This window comes from Callospermophilus lateralis, chromosome 6, assembly GCF_048772815.1.
Source record: "Callospermophilus lateralis isolate mCalLat2 chromosome 6, mCalLat2.hap1, whole genome shotgun sequence".
Classification (NCBI taxonomy): Eukaryota; Metazoa; Chordata; class Mammalia; order Rodentia; family Sciuridae; genus Callospermophilus; species Callospermophilus lateralis.
Genome location: NC_135310.1, coordinates 144,687,818 through 144,714,116, shown reverse-complemented (window position 1 = coordinate 144,714,116; position 26,299 = coordinate 144,687,818). Strand labels below are relative to the sequence as shown.

Below are 26,299 nucleotides of genomic sequence, written 5' to 3'. Positions count from 1 at the left end.
TAAGAAATCATGAACAGAACATCCAAGAATTATGGGATAACATAAAGAAACCAAACCTAAGAGTTATTGGGATATAAGAGGGTATAGAGGTCCAAACCAAGGGAATGAGCAATCTATTCAATGAAATAATACTAGAAAACTTCCCAGACTTGAAGAATGAAAAAGTAGAGGATAGGAAAGGTAGCAGAATACAACAGTTACTATTATGGCATTATGTAAAAATGTGGATGTGTAACTGATGTGATTCTGCAATCTTTGTAATGTTTTGAATAACGAATAAAAAAAAAAAAAAGAAATCCAAATACTAGAAGCCTATAGGACACCGAATGTACAAAATCATAAGAGATCCACACCAAGACACATAATAATGAAGATGCCCAACATACAGAATAAGGAGAGAATCTTAAAAGCCACAAGAGAGAGGAAGCAGATTACATTTAGAGGTAAACCAATCAGGATAACTGCTGATCTTTCAACACAGACTCTGAAAGCTAGAAGATCCTGGAACAACATATTTCAAACACTGAAAGAAAAAGGGTTACAACCAAGAATCATGTATCCAGCGAAATTAAGCTTCAGGATTGAAGATGAAATAAAAATCTTCCACGATAAACAAAAGTTAAAAGAATTCGCAGCTAGAAAACCAGCTCTTCAAAACATCCTTGACAAAATATTACAGGAAAAGAAAATGAAAAATAACAATGAAAACCAACAGTGGGAAGTAGTACAGTAAAGGACAAACTAAGCATAGAGGAAAAACAAATCATGTTAACTAACATACATAATCAAATATGGCTGGAAATACAAACCATATCTCAATAGTAACCCTAAATGTTAATGGCTTAAATGCACCAATCAAAAGACATAGGCTAGTAGAATGGATTAAAAAAAAAAGATCCAACAATATGCTGCCTACAGAGACTCATCTGATAGAAAAAGACATACAGAGACTGAAGGTGAAAGGTTGGGAAAAATCATATCACTCATACAAACCCCGGAAGCAAGCAGGGGTGTCCATACTTGTATCAAATAAAATAGACTTCAAGCCAAAGTTAATCAAAAGGGATAAACAACACTACATACTGCTCAAGGGAACCATGCACCAACAAGACATGACGATCATTAATATATATGCCCCAAACAATGGTGCAGCTACATTCATCAAACAAACTCTTCTCAAGTTCAAGAGTCAAATAGACCACAACACAATAATCATGGGAGATTTTAACACACCTCTCTCACCACTGGACAGATCTTCCAAACAAAAGTTGAATAAAGAAACCATAGAGCTCAATAATACAATTAATAATTTAGACTTAATTGATATATACAGAATATACCACCCAACAGCAAGTGGATACACTTTCTTCTCAGCAGCACATGGATCCTTCTCAAAAACAGACCATATATTATGTCACAGGGCAAATCTAAGAAATTACAAAGGAGTGAGATACTACCATGCATTTTATCTGATCATAATGGAATGAAATTGGAAATCAATAATAAAATGAGAAAGGAAAAATCCTACATCACATGGAGATTAAACAATATGCTACTGAATGAACAAAGGGTTACAGAAGACATCAAACAGGAAATTAAAAAATTCTTAGAGGTAAATGAAAACTCAGACACAACCTATCGAAATCTCTGGGACACTATGAAAGCAGTACTAAGAGGAAAATTCATTTCATGGAGTTCATTCCTTAAAATAAGGAAAAGACAACAAATAAATGACCTCACACTACACCTCAAAGCCTTACAAAAAGAAGAAAAAATCAGCAGCAAATACAGTAGAAGGCAAGAAATAATTAAAATTAGAGCTGAAATCAATGAAATCGAAACAAAAGAAACAATCAAAAAAATTGACAAAACTAAAAGTTGGTTCTTTGAAAAAATAAATAAGATTGATAGACCACTAGCCACGCTAACAAAAAGAAGAGAGAGAACCCAAATTACTAGCTTATGGGATGAAAAAGGCAACATCACAACAGACAATTCAGAAATACAGAAGATAATTAGAAATTATTTTGAAACCCTATACTCTAATAAAATAGAAGATAGTGAAGGCATTGATAAATTCCTTAAGACATATGAACTACCCAGATTGAATCAGGAAGATATAAACAACCTAAACAGACCAATATCAAGTGAGGAAATAGAAGAAGTCATCAAAAGACTACCAACCAAGAAAAGCCCAGGACCAGATGGATATACAGCAGAGTTTTACAAGAACTTTAAAGAAGAACTAATACCAATACTCCACAATCTATTTCAGGAGATAGAAAAAGAGGGAGAACTTCCAAATTTATTCTATGAGGCCAATATCACCCTGATTCCCAAACCAGATAATGACACCTCAAAGAAAGAAAACTACAGACCAATATCCCTAATGAATTTAGATGCAAAAATCCTCAATAAAATTCTGGCAAATCGGATACAAAAACATATCAAAAAGATCGTGCACCATGATCAAGTAGGATTCATCCCTGGGATGCAAGACTGGTTCAATATACAGAAATCAATAAACGTTATTCACCACATCAATAGACTTAAAGATAAGAACCATATGATCATCTCGATAGACGCAGAAAAAGCATTCGACAAAGTAGAGCATCCCTTTATGTTCAAAACACTAGAAAAACTAGGGATAACAGGAACTTACCTCAACATTGTAAAAGCTATATATGCTAAGCCTCAGGCTAGCATCATTCTAAATGGAGAAAAACGGAAGGCATTCCCTCCAAAATCTGGAACAAGACAGGGATGCCCTCTCTCACCACTTCTATTCAATATAGTTCTCGAAATACTGGCCAGAGCAATTAGACAGACAAAAGAAATTAAAGGCATTAAGATAGGAAAAGAAGAACTTAAATTATCACTATTTGCGGATTACATGATTCTATACCTAGCAGACCCAAAAGGGTCTACAAAGAAACTACTAGAGCTAATAAATGAATTCAGCAAAGTGGCAGGATATAAAATCAACACGCATAAATCAAAGGCATTCCTGTATATCAGCGACAAATCTTCTGAACTGGAAATGAGGACAACCATCCCATCCACAATATCCTCAAAAAAAAAAAAAAAAAAAAATACTTGGGAATCAACCTAACAAAAGAGGTGAAAGATTTATACAATGAAAACTACAGAACCCTAAAGAGAGAAATAGAAGAAGATCTTAGAAGATGGGAAAATATACCCTGTTCATGGATAGGCAGAACTAACATCATCAAAATGGCAATATTACCAAAAGTTCTCTATAGATTCAATGCAATGCCAATCAAAATCCCAACAGCATTTCTTGTAGAAATAGATAAAGCAATCATGAAATTCATATGGAAAAATAAAAGACCCAGAATAGCAAAAGCAATTCTAAGCAGGAAGTGTGAATCAGGAGGTATAGCGATACCAGATTTCAAACTGTACTACAGAACAATAGTAACAAAAACAGCATGGTACTGGTACCAAAACAGGCAGGTGGACCACTGGTATAGAATAGAGGACACAGAAACCAATCCACAAAATTACAACTATCTTATATTCGATAAAGGGGCTAAAAGCATGCAATGGAGGAAGGATAGCATCTTCAACAAATGGTGCTGGGAAAACTGGAAATCCATATGCAACAAAATGAAACTTAATCCCTTTCTCTCACCATGCAAAAAAGTTAACTCAAAATGGATCAAGGAGCTTGATATCAAATCAGAGACTCTGCGTCTGATAGAAGAAAAAGTTGGCTCCGATCTACATATTGTGGGGTCGGGCTCCAAATTCCTTAATAGGACACCCATACCACAAGAGTTAAAAACAAGAACCAACAAATGGGACTTACTCAAACTAAAAAGTTTTTTCTCAGCAAGAGAAACAATAAGAGACGTAAATAGGGAGCCTACATCCTGGGAACAAATCTTTACTCCTCACACTTCAGATAAAACCCTAATATCCAGAGTATACAAAGAACTCAAAAAATTAAGCAATAAGAAAACAAATAACCCAATCAACAAATGGGCCAAGGACCTGAACAGACACTTCTCAGAGGATATACAATCAATCAACAAGTACATGAAAAAATGCTCACCATCTCTAGCAGTCAGAGAAATGCAAATCAAAACCACCCTAAGATACCATCTCACTCCTGTAAGATTGGCAGCCATTATGAAGTCAAACAACAACAAATGCTGGCGAGGATGTGGGGAAAAGGGTACACTTGTACATTGCTGGTGGGACTGCAAATTGGTGCGGCCAATTTGGAAAGTAGTATGGAGATTCCTGGGAAAGCTGGGAATGGAACCACCATTTGACCCAGCTATTGCCCTTCTTGGACTATTCCCTGAAGTCCTTCAAAGAGCGTACTATAGGGATACTGCCACATCGATGTTCATAGCAGCACAATTCACAATAGCTAGACTGTGGAACCAACTTAGATGCCCTTCAATAGCTGAATGGATTAAAAAATGTGGCATTTATACACAATGGAGTATTACTCAGCACTAAAAAATGACAAAATCATGGAATTTGCAGGGAAATGGATGGTATTAGAGCAGATTATGCTAAGTGAAGCTAGCCAATCCCTAAAAAACAAATGCCAAATGTCTTCTTTGATATAAGGAGAGCAACTAAAAACAGAGCAGGGAGGAAGAGCATGAGAAAAAGATTAACATTAAACAGGGACGAGAGGTGGGAGGGAAAGGGAGAGGGAAGGGAAATTGCATGGAAATGGAAGGTGACCCTCATTGTTATACAAAATTACATATAAGAGGATGTGAGGGGAAAGGGAAAAAAAATCAAGGGAGAGAAATGAATTATAGTAGATGGGGTAGAGAGAGAAGATGGGAGGGGAGGGGGGATAGTAGAGGACAGGAAAGATAGCAGAATACAACAGTCAGTAGTGTGGCAATATGTAAAAACGTGGATGTGTAACCGACGTGACTCTGCAATCTGTATACGGGGTAAAAATGGGAGTTCATAACCCACTTGAATCAAATGTATGAAATATGATATGTCAAGAGCTTTGTAATGTTTTGAACAACCAATAAAAAAAAATACAAAAAAAGAAAAAGAAAAATATTTTTAATGAGAATTTGAAAGCATTACCTCTCTTTCTTTCTCCACAGACAAGCACAGTTGCACTCACACACACACATATGCCCCTAGCTCTGTGGCAGATAATCAACCTATTTGCTAGGAAAAGTTCATAAAATTCCTATACATAGAAATATCTAAGAAGGGGAAAACATCACATGGTGGCTTCACAAGGCCACAGCAGGATGATGACTCTAATGGTCCTATTGTAAAGCGAAATGTCAATCTCAAAACTATAAAGAGAGTAATTTTAGGTAACATTAGTATTAAGCAAGAAGGATGAAAGCAAATTATAATTCAAAGAGGAAAGAAAGGCTTTTTAAAAAAGAGCTTGCGACACATTTAAATTATACCTGTTCTACAGTTGCTCTGTCTGCCTTATCTTTGATGCGATACCTATGGAAAACAAAAAAGAACAGTTGATATACTCAAAATTTTGTGAAAGAAGCCAAAAATAGAGATTTTAAATGTATGTACATCATTTGTGAAAATTCTTAAGTTTTTCTCATAAGAGATTTCAGGTAAATTTCATTGCAGATTCTTCACTCAGATAAACTTCCTTTATTTTCCTAAATGTGGGTTTCAATACTCGAGGGCAGTACATATGCAGTATGAAAAAGAATCCCCATGATACAGAAGCATGAAATAAAAGAGTAGCTGGATTAAGATATAAAGTGACAAAACACAGAGTACACTATCCTTCAAATCCTGAATTAGAACAGTACAGAATTAACTCTTTTATTTATAAGGTTTTCTCTTTAGAGACATCTTTTTTACAAAGCCATAAAATCTTTCCATTTCAAGATAGTCTTCAAATGCAGACTGATTTTGTTTCAACTCAATAACTCAGCCAAGAACACTAACCCACACTAACAAAGATTCAAATAGAGTGATGATGGTGAAATAATAGGTTAAAACTACAGCGGCTCTCAAAAAAGCTGAGACCTTTTGGCTAAAGCAATAAATCACAGGAAAATTGGGTTTTAAGTTCAGTTCTAACATTGCTAGTTGTAATAGATCAGTTATTTCCCATAACAGTGATCGTATTAGAGTTATCAACAGAGAGCTTAAACAATTAATTGACTTTGAGAACAAAAGTGCAAACCAAAATAGTTCTCAATTATATCATGATTTTGTTTTTAATCTTCCCTTGGATTTTTAAAATTACTTCATGGAAGGAAACAATTTTCAATAAATTCTAAAAAGGGAACATTTTTACACATTTATTCTCAAACTGTTACCCTCAAGAGAGTACATTTGTGAATTTCACAAGATTACAGATTTACCATGTATTTCTTAAGACTCATTTGATATTTTCAATTTACAAAGGTATAGGCTACCCTTATTTATGCCTGAGATAAAAAAGGATATAATTTAATATCCTTTGCAAAATAATTATTTTACTTAATCTAGAATCTCTCCTTTTCACCCGTATTTTATAATTAAAATACTACTTACATATCTGCTTCCTTTTGTCTAGACTTTTCGGTGACTTTATTTATGACAGAATCAGTAACATTTAGCTTATCTAAAAATACAAAAAAGCCATAATGTAAACAATATGTAAGAGGAAAAGACATTAATCAGAGAATCTCTGAATAAGAGATTTCTTTTCCTTCTCTTCTGTTTTCTAAATATTTTATTATAGTTAGGATCTTAGATCTATACAATGAAAAAAAAATGTAATGTCTTTAAACAACATTACATTTAATGTTAAAATTTTAAAGACTTCGAAAATATATAATGTCTTCAAAAGTAAACTATTTCTTGTATAATAAGCATTGCCACTTTTATCACAATAGCTTTAGTTTTTGAGACAGAATTCTATAGAATTTTAAATATAGAAATACTTCAAAAAATACTGTATCTGCATATTAAATTCCAGACATTTGTTAATATTTTTGCATATTACAGATAATATAACTGCCACAATTCCAAGTTTAATTCTAAAAAATTTTTTCTCCTGCCTCAGCCTCCCGAGCCTCTGGGATTACAGGCATGCAATACTACACCCAGAAAGTTATAGGTTCTTGATGGTGATGAGGATCCTTTAATATTCATATTCATTGATTCAGCATTTATTGAATTTATAAGAGAGATACCATGTTGTATGTTTTTAAAGAGTCAAGGACCTACAAGAGGAGAAAGATGCTAGGTTTGGTGGCACATGTCCGTAATCCCAGCCATTCAGCAGGTAAGACAAAAGGTTGGCAAGTTTGAGGCCAGACTAAACAACTTACTAAGACTCTGTCTCAAAAATAAAATAAAATAAAAAATAGTTGGGGATGTAGCTCAGAGGTAGGGCAACCCTGGGTTTAATCCCCAGCAACTAATCCCCTGAGCACACATAGAAGTGGTAGTTCAAATCAGCATTGATTCCTTGCATTCACCAACTTAATAATTAACTCCTCCATAAAAACTGTAGTAAAACAAAATGGTATTTTCAACATGCTACTATGAGATGATCCTACTACAAAGTCTAACAGAGAACACACAAGAACTTCATATTCCCACAACAAATGAGAAAAGCGAAACTAAAAAAGTAGAAAGTCATGACTTCAAATCACTAACATGTTTTGATTTTAAGTAGTGTTATTGAATTAGCAACACTTGAATATGTTCATTTCAATAAGACTGCATAATACTTTATGGTTTTTGAAGAATTTCATCACAGTCCAGTGAGGTAATGTATTTTATTAACTCACCTAGATTAATTTTATTTTCAAATTTCCGTAAGACTTTGTCAGCTGGAGTAGACATTCTGGCTGAACTGTAGTTGGAAGTCTGTCGATTTGCCTATAATAAAGAAATGTAGAGTCTAGGACACAAGTTGTAAATACAAACATAAGATTCATCAACACATGCTTTTTTCCTTTGTTCATAGTTAGCTATTAGACCATTAATAAGGAAATACATTTAGGAAAAGAAAATATCACCCTTGGGGCCACCACAGATTAATGTGGAGCAGGACCCAATGGCCCCATGAGTGCTCCATAAAACTTAGTGATTAAACAGGGTTTACAACAATATTATGTCTTGGCTTGGGGAAATCTCAGGACTAGTTTACCTGCTACAGAAGCATCTCCTACAAACTCCCCACAGAAAGCCAAAGAAAATGGAGAATATCATGCTAAGTGAAATAAGCCAAACTCATAAAGCCAAGGACCATACACTTTGGCTTACATGTGAAGACAGAAAAAAGTGAATGAGGGGAAGGTGGGACTTTCTCCCGAAAATAAAGGGAGACCAGTAGACTAGAGAAAGAGAAAGAGGGGAGGGAAAAAGGAAGTACTGTGAAGAAACTGACCAAATTAGACCGTTATATTGTGTGCTTGTCCAAATTTGTAACAACACATCCTACTACTATATTTAATTATAAGCACTAATAAAAAATAAAGTACATAATTATAGGGAGGAAATAATTTTAAAAAGAATTAAAAATTAAAAAAATATCAGTCAAATCTGCTCAAGACTTTTTTCAATACTGGAGATTGAATCCAGAATAGCTCTACCACTGAGTACATCCCCAGCTCTTTTTGAATTTAATTGTGGGGCTGGGGATATAGCTCAATTGGTAGAGGGCTTGCCTCACATTCACAAGGCCCTGGGTTCAATCCCCAGCGTGCGCGTGCACGCGCACACACACACACACACAAAATCTGAATTTAATTGTGAGACAGGATCTCACTAAGTTGTCCAGACTGGCCTTGAATCTGTAATCCTGCTTCAGCTTCCTGAACCACTGGGATTATGAGCAAGCGCCACTAAGACCAGTTTAAAACTATTTAAAAAAAAAAAAAAAACACATTTGAAATAGGTCAAGTTACTGCCTAGAACAAAGTCCATATAGTCTTGTTATTTATATCACTATAGTGTATTCTTCATGATTATAAATAGTTAATTAAAATGAATGTTTCTAACTTGACTGGTTGGTTTGCAGGTTTAAAACTTGAGAACGTACTTTATCCACAAACTGTTTCTAAGAATTTCATTTTGGGCCTGATATCTCTTTTTATTTTTTTAAATTATGTTTTATTTTAAAACAGGATCTTGCTAAATTGCTGAGGCTGGCCTCAAACTTGTGATCTTCCTGCTTAAGCCTCCGGAGTCCTTGGGATTATAGGAGTGTGCTGCCACACGCGGCCCTAGGCCCAATATATTAAGAGAGGGGGAGAACCAATTACAAGGCTTGGCTTGACTGGTGCTGCACACACACTTCACTAATGGCAAAGAGAGAGGTAGAGACAACATTTAAAACTCGTAAATAAGAGAATGTAGCAAAGATAAAAAGGGCCTAATAATTACTGATTCAATAATGTTAGACAAAATGGGAGACTGGGTCGTTTCTAACTTGATTAAAACTTATAAAATAATTTTCTATTAAACTTTAAAAATATATTTCTTGATACTGGATATTCAGTCCAAGGACAATTTATCATTGAGTTACACCCCCAATCCTTTTATTTTTTTAATCTATCCATCTATCTGTTTTTGAGACTAAGATGCTTAGGGCCTTGCTGAATTGCTAAGGCTAGCCTTAGAACTTTCGATTCTCTTGAATCAGCCTCCAATCTCCTCACTGAGATTTACAGGTGTGCCCCACCACACCCAGCTAAAAATAAATTTCAATTAAAATAATACATGTAGATACATGATAACACCGTAATACATGGCAGAAAACACAAGTAAAACTTTTAACTATTTATTTTTGCAGTGCTAGGGATTGAACTGAGGGGCCTCATGCATGTTAGGCACTACACTGAGTGACACCCCTAGGACAAATAGATAAAATTCTAATTGCTATAATCCCAGCAAATAAAGACAACTGTTTACATTTAAGCATTTACACTTCAAATCTTTGCTTTTTGTTTTTTAGCTTTCTTTTTTTAACTTATTTATTAATGTAATTTTTAATTTATATATGACAGCAGAATGTATTACAATTCTTATTAGATATATAGAGCACAATTTTTCATATCTGGTTGTATACATTGTAATGATCATCACATTCCACCATCATTAATTAACCCATGCCCCCTCCCTTCCCCTCCCACCCCCCTGCCCTATCTAGAGTTGTCTATTCCTCCCATGCTCCCACTCCCTATCCCACTATGAACCAGCCTCCTTATATCAAAGAAAACATTGACATTTGGTTTTCTGGGATTGGCTAACTTCATTTAGCATTATCTTCTCTAACTACATTATCTTCTCTAACTCCATCAGTTTACCCGCAAATGCCATGATTTTATTCTCTTTTATTGCTGAGTACTATTCCATTGTGTATATATACCACATTTTTTTTTTATCCATTCATCTATTGAAGGGCATCTAGGTTGGTACCACAGTTTAGCTATTGTTGAGAGCCACAGCCGAAGGGGCTCCAGCAAACTTTCAGACTGCCAGCTGATGATTGGCTCACAGCGGCCCCAGCAACACCTAGCTGATTGGCTCCTCTGTGGAGATGCTCATTGAGCTGTTTCCCTGCCCTTTCAGACTACCAGCTGATGATTGGCTCACAGCAGCCCCAGCAACATCTAGCAACATCTAGCTGATTGGCTCCTCTGCAGTGATGCTCATTGGGCTGTTTCCCTGCCCTTTCAGACCACGGAGCTGCTCATTGGGGGACTTTTTTGGCTCCGCCCATGCGACCCAGCCAATCGGCCTCAAGAGCAGGAGGATTGTGGGAGGAAGAGGTTGTGGGGGTGTGTGGCTTGTGGGAAGCCAGTGGTGGCAGTTGGGCTCTGAGGGTTTTTTCCTGAGGAGCTGTTTTGTTTATCTTGTGTGGTTCTAAAAATAAAGTTAGTTTCTTTTGACAAGTGGCTCCTGAATTGTGCCCAGCCAGACTGTGGCATTTGGTGGCTCGCACGGGGAGCGACTGAGGGTAAGTAAACCGCTCGCCCCTGAGGGCAGGGTGAGAGGATGGGGAGCCATTTTAAGATTCCTCTTTTGTTTTGCTTCATTTTTGTTTTAAGTTGCCTGTCCCTGGAGATGAGTGAGACGGAAGAAAAACCGCTCACTTCTGAGGAAAAACTATTTATGTCTGAGGAACAGATAGGGAGAAAGGACGGATGCACATATAAGGAGGATAGAAAGGCTATAATGAATTTTTGTTGTTCCATTTTTATTTCATTCTGTCTCGGTTTTGTTTGACGTCATCTCGTTGGGTTGTATTATAGTAGAAATACGGGATCAGAAATTAGTAAAAAACAAACTGAAAGAGTGTTAAGTAAATTGTTAGAGGAAGAAGGCATCCCAGTAAAATCAAGAGCAGTCAGGGCATACGTTGATACAATGCAAAAATGTAGCCCATGGCTTTTTAAGGAGGAGTTGTTAAATATATCACAATGGAACCATCATGGTGAAGATTTAAAAAGAATAGAAAAGAACAGCCCAGGAACTCTGCCAGCTGGCACATTGGCATTGTGGGCATTGGTATCTGGTTTTCTTAGTCCAAAACCTTCAATTCAGACAAAGGTAGAGGAAGGAGAAGACATATTGATTCAAGTAAATGAGGAGGTCTCTCAAGTTAGTCAGAAAGAGGAAAAGATTCAAGTAAAAGAGAAGGTCTTTCGAACTAATCAGACAGAGAAAGAAAGTTTAGAGCAGAAAAAGCCATCGGGGGGAAAGTTACAAAAGGAGACTGCTACTAAAACCTTTCTATCACCAGAGGGTTTAAGTGTCCAACCAACAGCACCACCTCTACAGGAGACTGCTACTAACACCTTTCTATCACCAGAGGGCGTAAGTGTCCAACTGACAAGGCCACGTCCATATGCTGAGAGGCCCCCAACCCCCGCAGTGGATAGTTCAGATCCTGAGACAGGATCTCAAGTATTAACATGCCCTGTATTTGAGGTAGGAGGGCAGCGAATTTACCAGACTTTAAATTTCAAAACAGTGAAGCAGCTAAAAGAGGCTGTAATAACCTATGGTCCTCAAGCACCCTTCACTGTAAGCTTGGTCGAATCCATTACCAACTTGAACATGACGCCAGCAGATTGGGCTAATATGTGTAAAGCTGTGCTAAATGGAGGACAATACCTGTTATGGAAGGTTGCCAATGAGGAATTTTGCAAGGAGACGGCTAGGCGAAATGCAGCAGCTGGTTATCCTCAGAGAAATCTAGATATGTTGTTAGGAAAGGGACCTTATGAGGATCAGCAGCAACAAATTGCATATGATCCTGGTGTATACTTACAAATCGCTGTAGATGCAGTTAAGGCATGGAAGACTTTACAAGGACATGGAGGTTTACAAGGTCAATTATCTAAGATAATACAAGGAACTAATGAATCTTATGCTGAATTTGTAGATAGGCTTATTCAAACAGCTACCAGAGCTTTTGGGAATACAGAACAAGCAATGCCATTAATAAAACAACTGGCTTATGACCAAGCGAATCGTTGGTGCAGAGATATCATTAGACCATGGAAACATGAAGATTTAAACACATATATTAAACTATGTAGAGACATTAATGAACAAGAGCAAGTCATGGCAGCTGCAGTAAAACAGGCTTTAGATGCCAGAGACATTAATGAACAAGGGCAAATTGTGGCAGCTGCAGTAAAACAGGCTTTAGATTCCAGGCCAAGAACATGCTACAATTGTGAACAAACAGGACATTTTAAAAGGAATTGCCCCATAGGAGGAGGGTTTAACAAAACTAGGTATCAAAGGAGTAGAATACCGGGTATTTGCCCACGATGCCGTAGAGGGAGACATTGGGCTAATGAATGCCGTTCTCAAACCACCATAGAGGGTACTCCATTATCAAAAAATGAACAAGGACCAAGTGTTTATCCACGATATCGTGGAGAAAGGCATTGGGCTCCATTGCCAAAAAATGGACGGGGGGGCCCAATGCTCCGGGGCCCAAAACCACAAATATACGGAGCACTGGAGGAACCCAGCAACCCCATCAGGGTAGTGCCCAGGACACATTGTCCATCAGATCCCTCATCAGACAAACCAGAGGGAGCGCAGGGTTGGACATCTGCGTCTCCGCCAGATCAGTACTAACTCCAGAGATGGGAGTTCAAATCATTCCCACAGGGGTGAAAGGACCGCTTCCCAAAGGAACAGTAGGCTTATTATTGGGACGCAGCTCTTCTACTCTAAAAGGACTTATGATAAGTCCTGGGGTAATTGATCCCGATTATGAAGGTGAAATAAAAATTATAGCCAGTTCTCCAAATGGCATATCAGTAATTTCACCAGGAGATAGAATAGCACAGTTACTAATAATACCAAGCCTACATGATAAATTTTCCAGTCGTACTATAGAAAGAGGTTCCAAGGGATTAGGCTCCACAGGTGTAGATTGGGCTATGCTGTCTTTAAATTTAGATTCTCGCCCCATGCTAAAACTAAATATTCAAGGACATGAATTTAATGGGCTACTGGATACAGGTGCAGACCTTAGCATCATCTCTCGTCAAGAATGGCCAAAACATTGGCCATTACAACAAGCCACTCAAACGCTTCGAGGCCTAGGAGTGGCGACTAATCCCCATAGAAGTGCAATGGTATTAGATTGGAAGGATCCTGAAGGATGTGAAGGAACTATACAGCCATATGTATTGGATCATCTTCCTATAAATTTATGGGGACGAGATGTCCTAGATCAATTAGGTTTGACATTAACAAATAACATCAACCAAAATGCACCCACTATTATGACTAGACAAGGTTTTAGGAAAGGAAAAAGATTAGGAAAACAAGAACAAGGTATAGCAGCACCAATACAAATAGATCAAGGAACAGACAGACATGGGTTGGATTTTCAGAAAGGGCCACTGAGACAATAAAAATTACTTGGAAATCAGAAAGACCAGTATGGGTTCCTCAGTGGCCCCTGACTAAAGAAAAGATACTAGCAGCCCATGATCTGGTCAAACAACAATTAGCAGAAGGACATATACAACCTTCTGTATCTCCCCATAATACTCCCATTTTTGTCATCAAAAAGAAATCTGGTAAATGGAGATTATTGCAAGATTTAAGAGCCATTAATAATGAGATGGTTATTATGGGACCTGCTCAATCGGGGATTCCTCAATTGTCTGCTTTGCCAAAAACTTGGTATGTTTTAGTTATAGATATTAAAGATTGTTTTTTTTCAATTCCAATTCATCCTGAGGATAGTCCACGTTTTGCATTTACTATCCCTGCACTGAATCATGAAGGTCCTGATCAGAGATATGAATGGAAAGTACTCCCTCAAGGGATGGCTAACAGCCCAACTATGTGTCAAATTTATGTTAACAAAGCAATCCAGCCACTTAGAAATCAAAATCCTGAACTACAAATATTTCACTATATGGATGATGTATTATTAGCACACAAAGCTAAAAACACATTGCTAGACTGTTATGCCACACTTACAAACTTATTAAAAAATTATAATCTAGAGATAGCAATAGATAAAGTACAATTAAATTTTCCAATTAATTATTTAGGAGTTCTATTATCCTCAACCATGGTCCGTCCACCAAAAATTCAAATACGAGTAGATCAACTCAAATCACTTAATGACTTTCAAAAGTTATTAGGAGACATAAATTGGATAAGGCCTTATCTAGGTATACGAACAGGAGAGTTGGGACCTTTATTTGATATCCTAAAAGGTCCATCAGATCCAAATTCACCCCGAATGTTAACGCCTGAAGCAAGAAAGGCATTAAAAATCATTGAAACATATATGGAAAATATGCATTTGGATAGAATTGATATAAGTTTGCCTTTATTATTTATTGTACTACCAACAAAAAATATTCCTACAGGAGTATTTTGGCAAGAAGGCCCATTATTATGGATACATTTATCTTATTCTCCTAACACTATTCTTACTAGGTATCCTGAGGCTGTAGGACAATTAATACTCAAAGGAATAAAAGCAGCAAAGGGAGTGTTTGGAATTTCTCCCAATAAAATTATTACTCCATATACTATGAATCAAATTGATGAGTTAGCTAATGAGTTAAATACTTGGGCAATAATCATGTGCAAATCTAATGTTTCATTTGATAACCACTTACCATCTAATCCTTTATTGTCTTTTTGGTCATCGCATCCTGTAATTTTTTCAAAAATGACAAGAAAAACACCTATCGGGAATGCTCCAAATATATTCACTGATGGATCAAATAATGGTACAGCAGCAATAGTTACACCTGATCGAACTTTTACATTTTTAGTACCCAAACAATCAGCTCAAAAGGTAGAGCTTAAGGCAGTATTACAGGCTTTTGTGATGTTTAAAAATTCTGTATTTAATTTATTTTCCGATAGTCAGTATATAGTTAATGCTATAGTATCCCTTGAAGATGCTGGTAGGATTTCCCCTTCCTCTACTATTTTCTCTTTGTTTTCCACTATACAAAGTCTAATCTGGGACAGAAAAGATCCATTCTTTATAGGACATATCAGGGCACATACAGGATTGCCTGGAGCCCTTAGTTTGGGCAACGATTTAGCAGATAAAACTACACATGACATACATATTTTCTCTACACTAGAAGAAGCTATAAATTTTCATAAAAAGTTCCATGTCAATGCTAATACTTTACAAAAGCGTTTTAAAATAACTAAGGAACAAGCTAGACAAATAATAAAACAATGTCAAAATTGTGTGACCTTTTTACCACAAGTTAATCTTGGAGTCAATCCTAAAGGATTGATACCTAACCATATTTGGCAGATGGACGTCACACATTTGCCAGAATTTGGAAAATTAAAATATTTGCATGTTACAGTTGATACTTCTTCTGGATTTTTGATGGGCTCCCTTCATGCCGGAGAAAAAACTAAAGATGTTATAGCTCATTGCTTACAAAATTTTGCCACTGTGGGCGTTCCAAAACAGTTAAAAACAGATAATGCCCCTGGTTATACTTCTACCTCTTTTAAACAATTTTGCTCATCATTTGGCATTACTCATATAACAGGAATCCCATACAATCCACAGGGACAAGGCATAGTTGAAAGAGCTCATCAAACTATTAAAATGTACTTATTAAAGCAAAAAGAAGGAATTGGGAAGGGGTATATATTCCCCAAAGATAAACTTAAAATAACCCTTTTTACTCTAAACTTTTTAAATTTGGATTCATCAGGGCTTAGTGCTGCGGAAAGGCATATGTGTCCAAAAAATGTATATAAGCCCAAGGTACTTTGGAAGGATATTCTAACAGGACAATGGAAAGGTCCTGACCCAGTAATTGTCTGGAGTCGGGGGTCTGTTTGTGTGTTTCCACAGGGAGAACAGCAGCCGATTTGGATTCCAGAGAGATTAACTAAGGTCCTGACCCAGTGATTGCCTGGAGTCGGGGGTCTGTTTATGTGTTTCCACAGGGAGAACAGCAGCTGATTTGGATTCCAGACAGATTAACTAAAGCGATTTCTACAGACCAAAAAGAAGATGTGATATCCAGAACTCCAGTTTGGTTATTCTTACATCTGCGACAGAACCAGAATGCTTTTTTCAATGTCTATTTTATTATTGCCCTTTCCCATATTTTTTTTTTTTTTGAGCTCATACAGACCTAGGTTAATGTTTTGCTGATCAGTTCTATTTTTTGACTATAGAGTTTTTAAACATTGCAATGGAGATTTCACCTGTAAAAAGTTATAAGGCCTTTACTATTATGTTATGTGTCGTATGTATTATGTGTGCACACTTGTGTTTTGTGTTTGAATGTACGTATGTCCATATGTCATATATGATGAGCGCTCATGAAAAAATGGATCCAAATAATTTCTTTTTTTTTATTCACGTGATTTAAATGGTTTAATTTAAATTGGGTACACAGCTGTTGAAGATTGTTTTAAAATGTGAACAAAAAAGGAGGTTAACAGATCTGTTTGTTTACTTTCACCTTTCCTTTTCATTATATTTAATAATTCTCTTAAAGATAATGTAAATTGTTAAGAAAATTGTTTTCTTTTAGTGCCTTCTGGAATGTTACATAATTTTTTCTTTAGCCATTATTGCCAGAATTCCTATCTTCAGTGAAGACAATGTAAATTGTTAAGAAAATTGTTTTCTTTTAGTGTCTTCTGGAATGTTATATAATGTTATATAATTTTTCTTTAGCCATTATTGTCAGAATTCCTATCTTCATCCCAGTGCATGAAGACAAAGATAAAACCAATCCACAGCTTCTGCAATAGCCATCACTGAACTACTTGCAGAACTTGCCTGGACTATGTATCACTTATATGCATTGTGAACTCACTTGTATGCATTGTGAACTATCTGTTGGTGCAGCAACTTCTGGTAGTGTTGGGGTATTTATGCTGATGGTGTCATCGGTGGTACAATTTTTCCAAAAGGAGCCGTCAGCTGGCTTGGTGTATCTTCCTCCCTTCTGTTTATCATGATCGTTCAGCTAAAATTTGGGGGCCAACAGAGGTGAGGCAAAGAACCTCACCCCCCCGCTGGTACGAAGACCTCTACACAGGTGTGGCTGTATACTGGACTGGTAGTCAATGACGGGTAAGATCCAATTACTATGGTACCAACCTAAGACAGGAGGCTGACGCCTTGAGGTCAGCTCATCCAATAACGGGTAAGGACCATATGTACTATTGGACAACCTAAGGCAGACACGGTCCCTAAGCCACATGCTTCTTGTTTAAACAGAGAGGGGGAGATGTTGAGAGCCACAGCCGAAGGGGCTCCAGCAAACTTTCAGACTGCCAGCTGATGATTGGCTCACAGCGGCCCCAGCAACACCTAGCTGATTGGCTCCTCTGTGGAGATGCTCATTGAGCTGTTTCCCTGCCCTTTCAGACTACCAGCTGATGATTGGCTCACAGCAGCCCCAGCAACATCTAGCAACATCTAGCTGATTGGCTCCTCTGCAGTGATGCTCATTGGGCTGTTTCCCTGCCCTTTCAGACCACGGAGCTGCTCATTGGGGGACTTTTTTGGCTCCGCCCATGCGACCCAGCCAATCGGCCTCAAGAGCAGGAGGATTGTGGGAGGAAGAGGTTGTGGGGGTGTGTGGCTTGTGGGAAGCCAGTGGTGGCAGTTGGGCTCTGAGGGTTTTTTCCTGAGGAGCTGTTTTGTTTATCTTGTGTGGTTCTAAAAATAAAGTTAGTTTCTTTTGACAAGTGGCTCCTGAATTGTGCCCAGCCAGACTGTGGCAAGCTATTGTGAATTGTGCTGCTATAAACAATGATGTGGCTGTGTCCCTGTAGTATGCTGTTTTTAAGTCCTTTGGGTATAGACTGCTTTTTTAGCTTTCTTAAAAAAGATCGTTCGTTATTTAAAAAAAAAAAAAAAAAAAAGGCATCACAGTCAATGTTCAAACTGCTTAAAGACTCATTCATCAATGAATCAATGGAAGATTACCAAGACAAGAACACAGTAAGTATGAAATTTCTTCAGTTATTTTAAAAATGAATGCAATCTGATATATGAACTATTTTAACAGCCAAAGGAATAATGTTGAGTCTTTTCCCCTTCATCTCTTTCAGTAACCTTAATACACCATTTTAATCTATGGCTCTGAAAACTAACATATTCATTTAGTACTTTCAAGTTGAGAAGTCAGCTCTACATGCCTCAGTAACTTGTTTTTTGCACATGTAGATCATGAATATATTTCAACCTCATTAATATAATCTTCCATTGCAATATATGTTATGGCTGCATAGTATCCCAGAGTAAACTTAATTGAGGTTGTTTCCAATGTTCCTGTCCCACAAGCAACCTTGGAGACTCTGACTTCTAAATAAGTTTGAGCACACCCCTAGAAGAACTACAGATCAAAACATTTATAAGCTTTTAAAGTTTTTAACATATACTAGTTAATTATACCTATTAACTGACCATCAATTATGTATTTTGTGTCTTTGTCAGTTTCATAGGTGAGAAGTTGGTATCTCTACAAATTTAATCCACATTTCTTAATTTACTAAGAAGTTTGAATATTATTTCTTAATTTCTTTTAAATTAACTTACTCTGATCAGTGCACCAGACCTGCCTATTCATGTGCTTTTTAATGCACATTTTTAAGCTTACAATCTTATGATACTACATATTTATTTATTATTTAAGTACTGGAGATAGACCCCAGGGAGTCACACATGCTGCAAATGCTTTACACTGAGCTATATCCCAACACTTTTTATTTTTTATTTTCTAAGTTGCCCTGATCTGGAACTTAAAATCACCCAGCTCTATGACACTTTAATAATTTAACATTTTCTGATTATGGAAATAATCCAAACTCGGGAAACTATGAGAAATATGAAAAGATACAGAATGCGAATCAATCAAGGCTGGGGCTACAGGACAATATAACTTGAAAAAACTCCTTCAGTTATTCAATTCCAGAACCACAAAAACTCTTTTTAAAAAATACAAACAGACTGGGGATATAGCTCATTTGGTAAAGTGCTTGCCTCGTATGCATAAGGCCCTGAATTCCAAGCAACACTCACACTCTCTCTCACACACACACACACACACACACACATGACAAACAGAAGCCAGCATGGTATCCCATGCCTGTAATCCCAGTGACTTGGGAGACTGCAGCAGGAGGATCTTAACTTCAAAGCCAGCCTCAATAAGGTAGTGAAGCCCTAAGCAACTTAGTGAGACTCTGTCTCAAAATAAAAATAAGAAGGGCTGGGAATATGTCTCTTTTTAAGCATCTCTGGGTTCACTTCCTAGTTACCTGCCCCAATTAAAAAACAAAACAAACAAACAAAAAAAAAAACAAAGTTATACAGAATCATTTAAATACCTGTGGGTTATTCCCTCCATTCCAGACATAACCCTTGGTGAGTTTTCCAACTCCATCATCCCAGTCCCAATCACTGTCATCATCATAGTCCTCCTCTTCTTCCTCTTCAACTTTTATCTCACTTTCACTCTTCTTAGTCACATTGTTTTGCAAGTCTTCAAACAGAATGCCATCTTCCGCTTTGATTATCTTCAAATTCACATTTTCACTAGAAATAACAATGTTTTAGCATGTTTACAAATCCTCCACCTGGATTCACGTATGTATTTATTTATAATAGACTAAATAATGCTGATAAATCTGAAACATTCCTCACAACATATCTCCAATAAGTTCCATTTTCCCAAAACTGACTTCTCCTATGTCTCAGTTCTTTGCAATTGCTTATTCTCCATACCCAAGTCCCACTAGGGAAGGAGTATCACATGTGATAAACCTGCTCCTGCCTTTGTGAGATTAGAATTTACATTACCTTCTCTTTTAAATTAACTTACTCTGATCAGTGCACGAGACCTGACTATAAAATCATTCATGGAGCTGCTCCAAGATTAGAAAAAAAATCTTTCTAGCAAAATTTGGGAATAAGTCTAAAGCAGTCTTACTTTGAACTCAATACCACTTTGCAACACAAGGAGCTATATTATATTAAGATTAGTGAGACACAAAGAACTTCAAATCACTCTTGTTTATGAAGGGAAAGAATGGGGACTACGTGTGAGTCAAGTTGGCTGAATATAAGACAATAGAAGTAGGGACTGTCAAAAGAGAGAGTCTAGGGGTAAAAGCAGCACAACTAATAGGGTCATCTTTAGCCATGTGAGAATTCAGAACCTGTTATTAGATTGTTTTGGTTTTTCAAGAGAAGCCAGAAATATGGATGTTTCTGTAAAATCTTTCATGTCACATTCAATTTTTATAAAATAAAATGCATACCAAACAAAACATGTCTATAGGCCTGAAATTCAATACAGGTATTGCCAGTTTTGACCTTTCATGTAGAGAATAAGGACAGAAATCATATGGACAAACTAGTAATATGCACTACTTAAAAATAGTCACACATGAATTTAAGTAAATTCAGATACCAATCCCAATTTATTAAGTAGCTATGGCTCTGACAGCTCCAAATCCCCATGGGCTTGGGTAGGAACAGAATCCTTCAACACCTATAATTTAGTAGAACTTCATAAATATGATCTACATAATCTATAAATTAATCCTTCAGTTACCAATAACCTAAAGAGGCATGTCAAAGTAAAACTTTGCTCCAGGGCTTCTCAACCTCAGTCAAGTAATTCTTTGCCATGATAGACTGTCTTGTACATGGCATGATATTTAGCAGCATCAATGTCCTCTATGTACCACTTGCCATTAATGCATACCCCCACCCCCACCCCCACCCATCCTTGACAAAAATTTCTCTAGAGATTGCCAAAAGTCTCCTGGGAGTAGCAAAATCATCCCCAGTAAAAGAACCCCTGGTTTTATCCTCACTATACCCCATGTGGGTGGTAATTTTTAATTTTTTTTTAAATGGTACTGGGGATTGAACCCAAAGCTGCTCAACCACTGAGCTACATTCTCAGCCTTATTTATTAATTCTGATAATGGGGACTGAAGCCAGGGACACTTTACCACTGACCTACATCTCCAGGGTTTTTTGTTTGTTTTTTTGAGGCAGAGTCTCACTAACTTGTTGAGGGACTCACTAATCTGCTGAGTCTGGCCTTGAACTTGCCATTATCCTGCCTCTGTCTCCCAAATTGCTGAAATTACAGGCGCATACAGAAGCACACAACCTTCCTTTTTATGTTCTGAGACAGAATGTTGCTGAGTTGCTGAGGATGGCCTTGAACTTGTGATTCTCCTGCCTCAGCTTCCTGAGTAGCTGGGATTATAAGCATGCACTATCTCGCCTGGTTTGGTTGGTAAACTAGTGCATTCTCATTACTATCATCTATTCACCAGCAAGCTGCTTTGCTTCTTCTTCCCACTTAAATTCTTCCAAAAGGTCTTCTGTATGTTGATCTGTAATCATAAGACTGAAAAGCCCTTCTTATTTTTTTTATTCATTCTTCCCATATCAGCTTGCTATCTATCACTTGCTCAAAGAAATCTTCCTTATCGTTCACCCATTTTTCCTCCATACTAGTAAATCAATTCTAATATAAATAATTTGTCTAATTATTTAACATCAGTTTTCCTTGCCAGAATACAAGGTCTACATCAATTAGGATTGTGTTTACCAACACACCCCTATCACCTAACATAACACTAGATCTGACACACAGAAAATAGTATAAGTTTGTTTATTGAAAAATGCCTCAATTGGGCTGGGATCGTGGCTCAGTGGCAGAGCGTTTGCCTCGCAAATTCAATTCTAGCACCACATGAAAATAAATAAGGATATTTGTCCATCTACAACTAAGAAAAATTTTTTAAATGTCCCAATTAATAATTAAAACCTACATTGTAACAAATCCTTATCATAAAAAAGGAATCCTTTTCTTGAATTTCAAAATAATAGTTTCATTTTCCTTTTTGAGTAGGAGTTATTCTTCACTGCTCCTTCCCTAGAACCCACATCCAATTTACCAATAAACCTGTCATTTCTATCTCCAAATCATATCTCAAACTCTAGCTCTGGTGCCCATCTTATTTGAACCTGATTTTTCAAACTGGTCTCTGTTCTATTCTTATTCCCCATGACCATATTCTACACAGCAAAATGACTTCCTTCAAATCATAAAGCAAATTACATCATTCCCCTGCAAAAATCCCTCCTCTGGCTTTTTTAGAAGAATTTCAAAGATATCTTAACTCCTTGCCATCACTTGTAAGGCTCTACATGATCTGGTCCCTTCCCGTTTCTCTATCTCATCCACTTCCACTGCCTTTCACAACCAAGAAGGATTCCACCCGTGAGACCTATGCACTTGTTCTCTCTGCCTGGAATGATATCCCCTTGTCATTTAAATGTGGACTGTAACCGTTCCCTGACCATTAATTAGTGTATTAACCTATTTCAATAACTTGTATGATACATATCATCATCTTATTGTTTACAAATGGTCTGTTCTCCTCTCCACGTCAAGTTCCATCACAGTGGACCTGGGTTTGTCTTGTTCATGACAATTTCCAGCCAAGGATAAAAACCTGGCCCACAGGAAGTGCTCAATAAATACCTGAGGATGTAGTTACAGTACAAACACCTACGTCTGCCAGTTGCTATCCCCCATTCTGTTTTTCGGCTATGCTGACCGTCCAGGGAACCCAGTCTTTCACAAATGACTCACTGAACTCTGCCCTAAAATAAGGAAGACTCGGCGGGATGCAGAAGAAGCCGGCTGAAACACCCTATGAACTACAAGCAAGGAGAGAGCAGAATCTGAACAGAGTGGGAGTATTCTACGACCGCTCACCTGTCGGAGGAATCGGCGTCGTCGAACTGCCCGGGGACCACCCGGCTCATCAGGAGCCGCCGGTAGTCCATGATGGAGGCACGGAGCCCTCGACACCCCCGGAGGCCTTCCGCTCTGCGCCGGGGCGGGAACGGCACAGAAACGGTTTTACCTGCGGCGAATCCAACCGCCTCTCCGCGAACCCCGTCTCGAAAACGGCTCAGAAGCCCTCGCACCCACTCGGCTCCGACCACGAGGACCCAGAGCTCTGGCAACCTGGGCCAGAAGCCGACCGGGAAACCCCGCCCCCGGCGGAAGTCCGATCTCACAGGAAGTCCCGCCCCTGTGCCGTGCGGAGATCCGGGAGCTCGCTAGGGACGGTGCGCTAGAGGGACAAACTGCATTGTCGGGGGAGGAGGTTGATTCAGCTTTGTGGCTTTCAGCCTGGGGCTTTTCGTTTCTTCCCGCTACTTGTGGTTATTCTCGTAGAAGGACGCGCCAGTTAGCTCACAGGCTGTTTCCGTGGGAGTCCACGCTCATTCTGGAACTGAGTGGGGTCTACCCCGCGCCGAAGGCGTCGAGCGCGCCGGTGCCCTTCCCCTCCGAGAGTGGCTGGCGCGGGCGGACGTCACACAGGGACGTTCCAGCGCGCCTGGAGCCCGCTGCCTGTTTGCAGGCGCCCTCGGTGGGAAAAGGTGGACAGGGGTTCTTCCTCCCTCAGGGCCAGTGTCGGGGTAGGAAGATCGCAGTTCTTAGCGTGGGTTCCAGAAATTCTCTGGATCATGGAATTGAGCACACTTACGTGTCTCACAAAGTTTGATGCATTGTTTTGAGGTGAAAATGAAATACGTGCTTTTAAAAAGTTGAGGTTTGTCACACGACTGAAAAATATTAAAAAGTTTTATAATAAGAGTTTCTTGACATATCATCTACTTTTAAACTGCTTTAGAGTGTCTGCGAAATAGCTCTCCAAACAATTGAGTAAGTAATATTATATTTATATAATATAAATATGCCAAGGAAAAAGTAGGCCTGACTTTAAAAAAAAAAAAAAAAGGAAACAGGCAGATTGTGCAGCGACCTAGGGGGCATGAACAAAGTTATGTATTTGAAAGTTACTGACTCACCAAGAAAAGAAAAGAGGCCTTTATGGGTTTTGGAATTTGGAAAACAGCAAGATAGTTTTTTCAGATCCCCCTCACCATATCGTAGGCGGTATCTATTTGTTTGGAAGACTTAGAAGAAGTGAGGATAAAGTTGGACCTCTCACAAGTCCTATGTGACCTTCCTGGCTTACTGTTTTTATATTTTACTAAGTGATAGCATAAGTTTGAACAGAATCTTCATTAAATTGATCATTAATTCACCAATTCATCAAAATAATTCATCCAGGCAAATAAGTAGTGACTGCACATTGAGAGGATTTAGTAGAAATAAGTCACTGGAATGCAGGATTTATTCAATCAATATTTACTGTGCAGAAAACAGTGGTCTGCCTATAGTAGGTTGTACATAAAGGCATAAGTTGACTTCCCAAAAGGCAATTGTAATCTATAAATAAAAAACACTAACACCCTTGGAACAATGGTGAAGACTAAGGCAGTAGGATGAATTGTGAGAGAGTTACAGACTTAAAACATATAAGGATTTTTAAATACAGATGAAGGTTTTAAGAGAAGTGAATGCCAGGGCCAGTTGCCAAAGTGGTAGAAAGCATTATCTATTTGCAGGAAAATGAGCCTGATCTGACTAGAGTTGGAGGGAATATTGGGTAGGTGATGTCGGTACATGAAAGTCAAGTAGAAGAATTTGGACTCAGTGACTGAATATCTTTCCTCCTCCCATCTTCTGGCAGATGAATATGTCAGGATATGGATCAGAGTGATAGCATAGGGGATGGAATGAAAACATGGGTGATGGAAAAACAGTTTTAAAGCAAAATCAGACAGGACTTGGTAACGGTTCAGCTGTGGATAATGAGATGGATGCCATGATGCCTCCAAATCTTCAATCACAGGTTCCTGAGAGAATCCATGTGGCATAGAGAAGTGAGGAGGGCTTGTGTTGGTCCTTTAATTAACAGAGATCCCTTCACTTTCTAGGTCATAGCCTTTAGAAAATTATGGGAAAGTAGCATGCCAAGTTATCATGGTATACTTAGACTAAATTTTTAAATTCTCTAATAACTTAAATGGCACTTTTATAACATTTAGGGCAGTGAGCTTTGCTGCAAGTATGAGGAAGGGTAGGGGAAAAACCTTTTTTATTTGCATATATTAATAGATACTAAAATTATATGTGTTCATGTTTTTGTTTGTTTGCTTTTGTTTCTTGAGGAGGCTTTCCATCATTCAGCACAAAGGAACAAGGACTCTGAAAATTTTTGGACATCATCCCTGGCATTACAAAAAAACAAGTTTTGGTCATTACCACCAGATCCTGTCCATTTTGGAGTGGAGACGCCTCATGAAAAATTAGAAAGCATGTCAGAATCGGATGCCTTGCATTTCAGTGGTCTTTCTGAAGATTTAACTCACTCAGGTTTTCCCTGCTGTATGGAAACAAGCCTCAGTGCTTCAGACTTGCCTCAGGTGTGCATTGCTTATAGGTCCTAGTGCCCTTTCTCATAAAATATCCCAAGATCTTCAGAAGTATTGTTCTAAGGATTTGATAGATGCTAACATGAGTATAGGGAAATAAAAGGAATGTATTAAGTTAGGCCATATAAAATTGCCTTTTGTAGTTCAAAAATGAACAAATATTGAAAATTTCACGTGATTCAGTTTATAAATTGGCAAAGCCTTTCTAAAGGGATATTTAGAGATATGAAATTAAGAGTTCAACCACATTTTAAAATTCTGTCTACAACTCCAGGCACCATGACTCACACCTGTAATCCCAGCAGCTCAGGAGACTGAGGCAGTAGGATCAAAAGTTCAAAGCCAGCCTCAACAACTTAGCAAGGCCCTAATTAGCTTACTGGGATCCTGTCTGTAAATATAAAAATGTCTGGGGATGTGGCTCTGTTTAAGCTCCTCTGGGTTCGATCCCTG

General features: G+C 37.9%; 2 protein-coding genes across 10 annotated transcripts in view; one reads left to right on the top strand and one right to left on the bottom strand.

Annotated features, from left to right (window-relative positions):
* Riok1 (RIO kinase 1) overlaps positions 1-23,541 on the bottom strand; it is a 56,836-nt gene extending 33,295 nt beyond the window's left edge. For both annotated transcript variants that reach the window (XM_076859170.1, XM_076859169.1), the window contains exons 1-5: positions 23,268-23,541; positions 19,846-20,053; positions 7,788-7,878; positions 6,541-6,610; positions 5,436-5,478 (exon numbers count right to left, since the gene is read on the bottom strand). In XM_076859170.1, coding sequence (XP_076715285.1) covers positions 5,436-5,478; positions 6,541-6,610; positions 7,788-7,878; positions 19,846-20,053; positions 23,268-23,338 — 483 coding nt within the window. In that variant the 5' untranslated portion in view covers positions 23,339-23,541. The remainder of the gene's footprint in view (positions 1-5,435; positions 5,479-6,540; positions 6,611-7,787; positions 7,879-19,845; positions 20,054-23,267) is intronic.
* Positions 23,542-23,599: 58 nt separating this feature from the next.
* Cage1 (cancer antigen 1) overlaps positions 23,600-26,299 on the top strand; it is a 47,308-nt gene continuing 44,608 nt past the window's right edge. For 6 of the 8 annotated variants that reach the window (XM_076859166.1, XM_076859168.1, XM_076859165.1 and 3 more), the window contains exons 1-2: positions 23,666-24,227; positions 25,583-25,837. In XM_076859166.1, coding sequence (XP_076715281.1) covers positions 25,730-25,837 — 108 coding nt within the window. In that variant the 5' untranslated portion in view covers positions 23,666-24,227; positions 25,583-25,729. Of the gene's footprint in view, positions 23,627-23,665; positions 24,228-25,582; positions 25,838-26,299 lie in introns of those variants that run through there. The other 2 variants (XM_076859163.1, XM_076859162.1) reach the window with 2 other exon arrangements.